Source organism: Eurypyga helias, unplaced genomic scaffold (assembly GCF_000690775.1).
Source record: "Eurypyga helias isolate BGI_N326 unplaced genomic scaffold, ASM69077v1 scaffold38113, whole genome shotgun sequence".
Lineage (NCBI taxonomy): Eukaryota > Metazoa > Chordata > Aves > Eurypygiformes > Eurypygidae > Eurypyga > Eurypyga helias.
In genome coordinates, this window is record NW_010243724.1 from 28917 (window position 1) to 39518 (window position 10602).

Sequence of the window (10602 nt, forward strand, 5' to 3'; positions counted from 1 at the left end):
TAGGAGTAACTCCTAGAGATGCAGCAGTTGGTTGGGGAATAGGCAGGACCAGGAGAGAGGGAGGAGAAATGTGGAACAAGAACTAGTCCCGTGCAATTTCTTTTGAGCTGTATTGATCTTGTTAGAATTCTGTGCAGAACTTTTGCAGCCATATTTACATGATCTGAGAGCTAGTTAAATACTCTAACTCTTGAAGTTAGTGTACAGAGGAGAAGTCTCTCGTATTTTTTAGGAAAATCTACAAGACATAAGAATTTATTTACTACTTTGCATAATATTTATCATGTCAACCTACATCAAAGACAAACTCATAGACCATAGCTAGTTATCATCACTTTGAAAAGAATTAATTAAAATGTACTGTCTTTTGTTAAACGCATCCCTACCAGACATGTAACCATTCATGAATTATGCTACAAGAAAAACCCCAAACCACCCAACACCCATACATTTTTAGCTTAAGCTTTTCTTCCTGCATTGAAGCAGGCACAGATTTGGTCAAAAGCTTCACTTGCAGGCTGAAATACTTCTAAGCAAATAGGCTTTTAAAGCAAAAGAAAATCCTAGCTCCAGTGTGGTCTTTTGGCACGAGTGGAATGAGCAATTTTGCAGCACAACAGGATGGGGAGGTAGAGGGGCACCCTCAGCACTGTGTGGAATATTTCTGCCAGTTCATTGTTCACTGCTACTCTTGGGCAGTGATGAACGCTCCTATCCCTCCTCTCCCTTGGATTTCACCCCTAGGATTATCACGCACCTCTCCAGTAGCAGCCTGACCACATAAGCCAAGCACTGAAGTCTGGATTTCATCCACCATGAATTGTTTGGGAGCAACAGTTGAGGTTATATATTTACCGCATTACCCAAAATAGTATGTATAATTCCTTTCTTTTCCCTTTTATAAGATAAAAATTCATTAGAAGAGCTTCTGGTATAGCAATCATTTCAATCTGATTAACTGTCTAGCTGGAACACATGGCCTTGGCAGTAACACTATTTCTAGATCCAAAGTCTGTGCTTTAAAGCTGCATCATCGATGCAGCATTCCTGATTTATCACATACAAATTCCCTGTGGCACAGCAACTGCATTCAGGCATGTTGTTGGGAGTCAAGCAGAAAATGTGGGTGCCAAGGCCTAAAGTGAGGAAAAGATGACTGAAATACTGAGGTGAGGTCAAACTCCACAGATTGCCAACTTTTATGCTGAGTTGGCAGTGTCTCTCCTTGACCTAAATAAACCGATATGCCGAAGGGAATAATTCTGGTATCCAAGAAAATAAATTGGGAGAGAGATTTGCACACACATTCTTTCCTTGGATAGGCACTACTAGAAAGAAAAACACCCAAAAAAACTTCTCTGAGCAGCTCAAAAATCAGTGGCAATAACAGAAACAGTGAGATTGGGTATCACATACCGGTAAAGACGATGAGGCAAAAAACAAATTGTCTGAAAATGTAGCCTGGATTCTGGTGTTATATGCATTTTCCTTTTTATTTCTCAATTTCACATTGAACATTAGTCTTCTGTTTTTGCTGCTGACAACAAATTGCTGTTTGCTGTTGAAAAATAAAGTCCATTGTTGTAAACAGAGGTACTAGAACAGCTGTGGACCATGAAAATGTGTTGCCTGTAGGCAACAATAAATAACAATCACAGCAAGACATTTCCTACACTCTACGCACTTAAATGCTCTGCTTTCTAAATCCTTTGACGTAAGAAATTCTGTGATGGTGTTTCTTAAAACCAAATGGAATTACTGTCTTAAAAGTGCAGGACCTTGGTTATGTGTGGTCAAAGTCACTCTGCTCCATTTTTGAGGGCTCTGCCCAAGTGGTAATGTGGGCAGAGGGTGGGTGGTGGACTTGGGTGGTGGCAGGTCCAGGAAGAGGCAGCCCTGTCTCTCTGCATACTGTACATTTGGACTTAGGATATGGGTTGCCCGAATGCCTGACCTCAGCACACCGGTGGCACAGCCTGCTGCAGGATCCTCAGTGCTCCCTGTGGGAGGGACCGGATGGCTGCTGCAGCCCCTACTGCTCTCTCAGCATGTTCCCTTTCCAGAGAGCAGCCAGCCAGACATGATTCTTCTGAATGCTCAGTGTTCTCAGTCCCTAAGGTACCAAAACTTGGGTTTGTCTAAGCTGCCAGAGTTCTGTATCTGTGTTCCTATCATACTCCTTTTACCTTGATTAGTTATTTAGACAGAAATGCTGTTGCTTTTTTTATCCCTGCTGTTTCTAAGTAGTTGCTGAGTTAGAAAGGCATTCTCATGTGAAAATTCATCCAAACCTACAAATAAACCTACTGGTGAAAACATCTGACTCCAGTGATGTCAGATTCCATTCCACTGATTCAGTTCTTACCCATCATCTGCCTTCTGCTGAACATTGAGAACAAGATCACAGAAACAAAGTTCATCTTCTCCACAGTCTTTAATAAAAGGAATCTATGAAAAACAAACACATTTCCTGAATGACAGTGCTCAACATTAAAATTATCTGCAGACAGTAGCGTGCAACCACCTTTGAGGTGTTTCAAAGGGGTTCCATCACTCCTTTATGTACTCTTTTATTGTAGCTAAACTAACCTAAAAAAGTTAATCTTTGCCATGAACTAGAAGCTCGTATCAGCAGTGACATGGCTCAACCAACATGTTATGCCATGGTGTCTGATGCGTGTGTGTGTATGAGCAAGCCCACGCAATACAGATGAAGGTATAAAAGGAACCAGGGGACACTCCCCCAGATGCCTGCTTTCAGCCCAGTGACTTAACCACAACACCAGTTTTCACTTGCATGTCCCTCCCTGGTGTTTGTGGGGGCCACATATTCTGGACATGTATATGCATAGCTATGCATTTTTCCATAATAAGTCTGCATACTTACACTATAGGCCACAGATGCAGGAGAATAGATATCAAGGACAGGGCTGGAGCCAGGATTTGCAAGGCCAACGTCAATGCGCAAACTAAGGGAGTTCACTGCATCGGAAGGTTCCTGTAAAACACATTGCTCTGATGACAGCTGGCAGCACAGCAAACAGGGTGAAATTGGTAATTCTACGGTAAATTGAGAATGCAAATTCTCAACAGGGTCTAAACAAGAAGTAACAGTGCAAAGCTTCATTTCTTGACTGAAATAATGTTGTGAGCTTGCCTATTGCGGGCTCCTCTTGCCAAACAGCTTTTAGTGCCAGTTCCATGATAAAACTCATTTTCCTAGGATACCTGGAGAGTCTATTCATCACAGACACTTCTAGGGCCAAGGAATATGCAGATTCTCTGCAGCTGTAGAAGATGGTCCTCAAAAGGCTCTATCAGGTGACTTTAATTCTCACCTGACTGCAGAAGTGAAATTTCTAGTCCACTCTGCCTTTCCATCATGGAGAGCAGCTTGCCCTGAGCAACACTAATACACAATATACCTTATGTCTCCTGTTTCTTAGTACTGGATGAATACCATCTTAGCCCTGTGGCTTATGGCTCCACAATGGTGCTAAATGCGATCATGTAGTCGAAGATAGTTGCATTGCAAAGCACAAAAAAAAACCCTACCTGACTTAGCATAATGCAGGGGGCTTAAGGCATCTCTAAGGGGGCCGTGTTTGATCTTTGGTTCTGGAGAAAGATGGAGACATTCTTTTTTCCTAGGTGTGTACCTGGGGTTAGCATGCACCAGAACTCTGCCTGAAATGTTGTTAGCTTGAGAGAAAACATTTGCATATGTGTCTTAGTTCTTACAGAAGAATCTACTCAGAGGGAAATTAAAATCCATTGAAACTATGGACTATGGGCTCTGTGTAATGTCAAAGCTAAATTATGTAATTAAGAACTGCCTATTCTATCCTGAAAAGCTGTGCTGAATTTGAGAGTTATTAGCCTTTTTTCAAATGAGAATCTTTCTTACTATTTTTCAGTTGTGGGAGATTTCAGAAACATAAATCATTGAGTACATCATGAAATTTATCTTACAGATGTAAAATTCATCAGAGTGTTCTTCTGATCACTTTTGTCACATAAGACTGCTTGGAATTGCACTTACCTGTACACTGAAGATGTCATGAACACAACTCTCCTCGTGACGTACCACAACATCCCTCTGCATGTACCTTTCGTTATTTTCTTTGAACAATCCCCTAGAAGTCACTCTGGAGGACTGGAGATCTGCATCCAGTGTTGCATTGTACCTTATAGCTACAAGAAGAATAGCAGTACATTTTTTGCGGAGTATGATTGCCCATGATCTCATGACTGTACTCAACATTATGGAGTGACCAGGCCGTCCAAACCACACTAAATATTTTAATTTTTTGTAGCTTGCTGAACACAGAAAAGTCTCAAAATGATAAAATTTTCTCTTGTGTTTTCCAAAGCAGTCAAACAGGTTTAAATCCTGATGTAAGTTCTCATCCACAGAGAGCACATTAAATGGCAATCAATCCAGCCTCCATGCAGGTTTCTGAGCCTGCAGCTCAGGCAAGAAGCCAGTAAGCAGGGCCAGGATTACACTAGATAAAGGGGCCTTGCAACCACAGCCCTGAATTCTGAGGAGACTATAAAGAATCTGCATCTTCTCCTCAATCACATAATAATTTCTGTCCTCCTCATATTATGACTAATATGCTGTGGAAGTTCATTGTTATTTTAGAGCTCACAATCACGAGTTCCTAAAGGCACTACACACAGTACTGAAACAGTCCAACTGGTGTTATCCATGACATGTACGCTTAACTAAATAGCTTCTTGAGAGGCCCATGATGGGCTCAGAAATATTTGGTGCTCTCCTGTCCTCTGAAAATAAGAGCTTCTCTCCACTGACGTCTGCACGGAGCCTATGGATTTTTTTTTTTTTTTAACTGAAGAGAGAAGAAAGGTCTGCAGTCTGCTGTTGAAACTAGCAGGTTAAAAAAGACCCCAGCTTCTTACTAATAACATTTTATATGGTTTGTTTAACAGCTCTCCTATTAATGCCTCACTTTTCAAAGATTATGGAGCCAGTAATGAAAGTGGGTCTCAAAAACACTTTCCTAAGCACTTAAGTTCTATACTGGTTTTGCCTTTCTTGACATTCAGTCTAATGTATCTTTAGAATTTCCACTTCTCATTTGAATAATGGACTTTTCAAGAAATTAAAATAAGACAAGTCATTGAAATACTCTTACCCACTTGATTATTTCTCTTAGCAGGTCTAAATGTAGCCTGAAAACATATTTTGACAGTTATTTCTGTGTTCTTGTTCAGCAGACTGATTTTCTCAGGTTTAAATGAGACAATTATGGACACATTTGCAATGCTTCGTGACCTGAAAAATATTTTTAAAAGGTTACATGTGCATAACATAGAAGCTGTTGTCTATTGCTATCCATAAATGGAACATCAATTTTCTTCATTCCCAATGTAAACATTTTTTAATGGCAGTGGTAAAATTATTTTTCTATGCATATAAGTGAATTTGTTGATACAGTAGCTTTCAGTAATGACAGTAAGTAATTTATCATGTCAAATTAATGGATAATCAATGTCTTTATCCTAATCCTCTAATCCTTCCCTCCACATAACAGAAAACGAAGCCATTATCCTCTTTTCCCAGTAAGTAACCTTATTGTGGTCCTTTAGGGAAGTTGCTGAGCTCCCCAGGGAAGACGAAGAAGGGCAATGCTTCATTTTAATTAATACTCTTATTTTTCAGAAAAACAACTTTCTTGTACTTAATCAAGATTTTGAAGGACAGTTTCAAAGGAACTCTGCATGTAAAAACAAACACTTTAATCAAAAGTGAAACTCATTAATCAGACCAAATGCCAGAGTGAAAGAAAAATGAGCATCTTCATTAATCAAATCTAAATAAATGCTGGTACTCCATGGAGCATAATTTTCTTTAATGCAATTCCCACCAGCAGCAGTTCTATTGTGGGTCAAAGGTCCAAACTGACCATTCATTTTTAATAATCTTCTTTCATTATGAAATAAGTAGCAATTCAGAGAAGTTTTCTTCTTACAATGGGGAGCCTCAGGCAAGAAGACAGGCGACAGATAAGAACACAAGCTGCATTTTAATTTAGCTCCTCAAGGAAGTAGTGGAAAATACACAATACTTAGGGAGGCAGAAGATCTGGGTTCTGTGAAGCCTTTCTTCTTTATTTTGTGAAAATACTCAGATTGCTCTAAGGCCACATGCCAGAAAAGATGGGTTTCTTGCCAGAAATAGGTGTCAACTCTTTCACTGCTCTCTGTCCTTAACCTGCAGGACAACTCTCTCCACCGTATCAACCTGCCATTCAGTAAAGGTCATGTAGGTTGCATTGGAAGTGGTTTCATCCATCTCTGGCTCAGCTATCAAAACTGTACTTGAGTACTGAAGTACACAGCCTGCTGTTACAAATATTCTCAAGCAAGCTCCACTCCCTGCTGCTGCCCCTTCCCTCTGGACCATGTGCCTGCACAGCAGCAACTGGCAGGGTTGTTTCCTGGCCCTCCCCATCCCTGCCCAGGTCCATCCCAGCAGCCCCCACCACCTGGCTTCCCTCCCAGTGCCCTGGCTCTGTCCCCGGCACTGCCTTGGCTTTCAATGGTCTGATGATATGTGCTTCGAAGAGGTTTAGTCTAATGCAGTTTTTCAGCTAGCTATGATAGCAGTGATGAGGCACTAAGTGCATTAGCTCAAACACATGGAATGAAAGAGCTTTTTGATTTGTTTGTTTTGTTGTTTAATTAACTAAATGCTCAACTTGCATCTGAATCATTAAGTGCTTCCTTTCCAAAGGTTTACCAACCATAGCAGAACCACATTTCCATCAGCACCAACTGATACGTCAGTAATGCCATCGCCATCTAAGTCTCTATGGCCATCTACTGATCTTCCAAAGAATTGGAGACGTTGTCCAAAAGCAGAATCCGATCCTAAAATTTTCTGGGAAAGAGAGTTTGGTTACTGAGTTTTCCACAAGCCTGCTTAAGTCTGTAGATAGCAGCCTAGGCCATGGATTTTCACTGATATTCCCTGTATACGCAATGTATTGCTTAACAATATGCTTTTAAGCACTTTTTCCTCTCCTGTTGGAGCAGACAATGGACTAGAGTTTTCTGTCTTGGTAGTACATCAACTAACTGACTGCTGCATGCCAGCTAGTACTTACTGGAAACTTTTTCCATCTCACATTGAGCAACTCAAAGAATAGGAAGCTTAACAGGACTTCTAACAAATACTTTCTGCAATCAGAAGGTCTGGATGGAAAGTGACATTAAAATTACCATTACATTAGCATACAGGATATTCAAAGACTCTTGAAAGTCCTTTCCTTTAATACTACGTAGTTATAATTTACAGAGCTGGGATTTATCTAATCTTCACTTCTGTACCTCTACCATAAAACCTGAATAATGGGTGTCAAAAAATGTATAGGAGATTAGCTGATTTCATATGCAGGCACCAAAAATTTTTAGAGGCTCAGACAGAGGCTCTTTCAAGTCCTTTCCTCCACATGCTTCAGTTATAAGCACAACATCAAGCAGGGCATGCTGACAGCTGAGGTAAGGAGAGGCACAAAACTTGAAATAAACCATGAGAATAACAGTCCTCCTTTAAGAGTATGAAACAGCAACCATTTAAAAGACAGAAAATCCTTCCGTTTTCCTCTAACAGATCTAAAGGCACTGAGTACATCATTATGCAACAAAGTTAATTACCTGAGAATATTTGGTATGTATAGTCTTTTGAAATCCATTGTAAATGTAAATTGCTCCAGAGTTTTGGTTTTCCAGTGGTGCACCTATTACAACATCATTAAAGCCATCCAAATCAATGTCTGCAAGCGTTGCGATCGCTGATCCAAAGCGAGCATTTTCTGACCCTTGTGGACCTTCCAGGAGTTTTTGTTGATCCAAAATTCCCTTTAAAAAAGAAGAAAAAGCAAAACCACAGCTATCATTGGACCTATCTAGATATAGGAGCAGTATCTATGTGCATTGTTTTTTGTTTTTGTTTTCCAGTACATTCCCCTTGGACTGCTCAACCCTAAATTCCTTCCCCATTGTATTGTCCATTCAGTTTGCATTATGTCTCAGAGTCTTGGCAAGCATTACACAGCAAAATTAAAGCATGCTATGCAAAGCACTAACAGCAAATATAACCATATGTATGAAGCTTAAATGCTCTCACTGTCCTCATCTGACTGTTCTAAAAGTTTCACAATACATTGAAAAATACAGTTTCCAGTTTTGGATTACCAGTTTTTATGCAGAGGGAATGGAAATTATGTAACTGGACATAATTCTTTGAAACAGAAATGGAATTTCCTAACTAAACTAATGCAAAAAACATGTGTCTAAATGCTAAACTCCTGACCTCTCCAGTGCCAATGAAGAAAGAAAGATTGGAGATCTTTATAGTTAAATAATCACATTTACACTAGCTTAAATTCAACTCTCTGCCAAATATCGTTCTCATCTCTAACCTCAGTTACCACACTCTGCTAAAATGTTAGAAATACCAGCCAAGTTATTTTTTTTAATGACTAGAAAAGTATTATTTGCGCAATATGGACAAGTTACACAAATCCAGGTTCTTAAAAAACAAAACAAAACAAAAACCAACCAAACAAACCAACAACAAAACATTCTTCCATTATTCTTAATTTTTAAATAATTTTAAACCCAACATTTGACAAAGACTAAATGTTGTAAGGATAGTCTTCCAATTTATTCTGTTTTCAAAGCACATTAAAAAAATGAGTAACAGCAACCATCCAGTGTGAAAGTCTATGAAACAATGCAGAAAAACTGTCAGACAGCATTTATTAGGACTGTTTTGGGAATACTGCAAGGTGTTGAACAGATTTGCCAAAATCAAATGGCAAACAATTAATTAGCAAAAGCCTCGAGCTAAGTTTTTCACAGAAATGGTCAACCTTGTGCAATATTTGTATACAGTGTTTAGCACAGTGCCTAAAACCAGGACCAGGGAGCCACCTACAGCAGCAGGCCCCTGGTCACTAATACCACTTAGCTACCAACTTGCTTATTGACTCCATTTTGGTCTGTTCCAGCTGGCTTATTCCCAGATTACACACACAAGCAGTTCTGGGGAAAGTTTGCAGCTGCTCCTGAAAAGCAAAATGGGTGAGATTGCACTGGAAAGAGCTCCATCCACAGTCCTCTAACCAGGCAGGCTTGGCACCATTTACTCCTGCCCGTATGCCACATCCAGGGAAAAGCAAGTGCTCCCTTTCCCGTTACAAAAACACCCCTCGCAACACTTTGCAAAAGATACACTAAACAGTAACTTAGAGGTCCTGAAAAGATCCAGAGCCAAAGGCTTTTTAGCATGCATGTAGTCAATCTACTTTGAAAGAACCTAGCCCTAAGCAATGATGGCTTGAGCGAGTTCGCTGCGCCAGTTGGCTGTGGGGCCATGGATCACTCTCCCGATCACCCTCTGATTTAACACAACAGACACTGCCACTAAGTACTATTGCAGTTTGGATTGCTTTTTCCTTGGTAAAAGCATAGTGCAGGGAACAACAGTAAATCCCTACAGCTGCAAATGAAAATATCAGTACTTCTTATGGGTGGAGTGGCAGGAAGCTGAGGCCAGCTTTGCCACAGTGCCATGCTTACCTTAGTGATGGAAAACATGTATACTCTCCCTTCCTCTTTCTTCAAGTCATTCATAAACATTGGTGCCCCCACAAGCAGTACATCTGTCACAGAATCCTTGTTAACATCCACCGAACACACCACACTGCCAAAGTAGGAACCGATCTGAAACCAATAGTAAGAGAGTTGTGTTTGTATGTGGATTTTGTAAAGCACTTAACTGAGGAAACCTACACTCAGAAATAGTCCAATACTAATGAATGGAACTGCCCAGTGTAATGAAACTACCATATAACATACTCCGGTGTTTGAAGAATTACATCCTTATCATGTGTCCCCTGTTTCTGACCAGCAGCTGCTGCTATGGCTTCACCACTTGGCACAGAGAATAAGCTATGGGAATGCACATGAAACTACCCAATCTATGATTTACTCTTAGATTTGTCTTACAAACAAACAAAACCAAAACCATCTAAACTCGCTGCTCTTTTCCAAATAGAGAAAAAGAGAATAAGCTTCCAAATCCTCTTTTGATGTCACCTACTTCACAACTTCTCAGGCAGAGTGGACCTCACTGAGTCTCTCCCAATTAGAACTGTTGACAGGATGATACATTAAGTAGATTTGTATATTATCTTTTACCACTAATTGGATGACTTCCTAAAATACTGTTTAAGAGTTACAGTTAACCCCATATTCTAGTGGCAGGGAAAAGTTCAAGAGAACTCTAAATGCACTGCAAGAAAGAGGAATTTTCATTACAAATACACTGCAATTTCCTACTGTGTCAATAAAAACTGCAAAACTGTAAGAAGAGCCTGCAAAAGCTGCATTCGCAACCAAAATATACGTGCCTGTTCGCCTCTCTGGGACTGCACAATTGCGATATTACCACTGCTGTCAACATCATAAACCACTACTCTGCCGGTGTAGTTGGATCTTGGTGCACCAGCAACAAAATAGATGGAGCTCTGAGTTGAGAGTACAGCAACAGAATAACCTAGGGAA

At 40.2% G+C, this 10602-nt stretch overlaps 1 protein-coding gene across 1 annotated transcript in view; it reads right to left on the bottom strand.

The window, feature by feature from the left end:
- ITGA2 (integrin, alpha 2 (CD49B, alpha 2 subunit of VLA-2 receptor)) overlaps positions 1–10602 on the bottom strand; it is a gene marked incomplete at its 5' end in the record, with an annotated part of 32569 nt that overhangs the window by 13534 nt on the left and 8433 nt on the right. Inside the window, 9 exons of the mRNA XM_010149530.1 lie at positions 1417–1558; positions 2366–2448; positions 2888–2998; positions 4043–4194; positions 5163–5302; positions 6774–6910; positions 7687–7890; positions 9616–9759; positions 10449–10594. Of these exons, the coding sequence (XP_010147832.1) occupies positions 1417–1558; positions 2366–2448; positions 2888–2998; positions 4043–4194; positions 5163–5302; positions 6774–6910; positions 7687–7890; positions 9616–9759; positions 10449–10594 (1259 nt within the window). The remainder of the gene's footprint in view (positions 1–1416; positions 1559–2365; positions 2449–2887; positions 2999–4042; positions 4195–5162; positions 5303–6773; positions 6911–7686; positions 7891–9615; positions 9760–10448; positions 10595–10602) is intronic.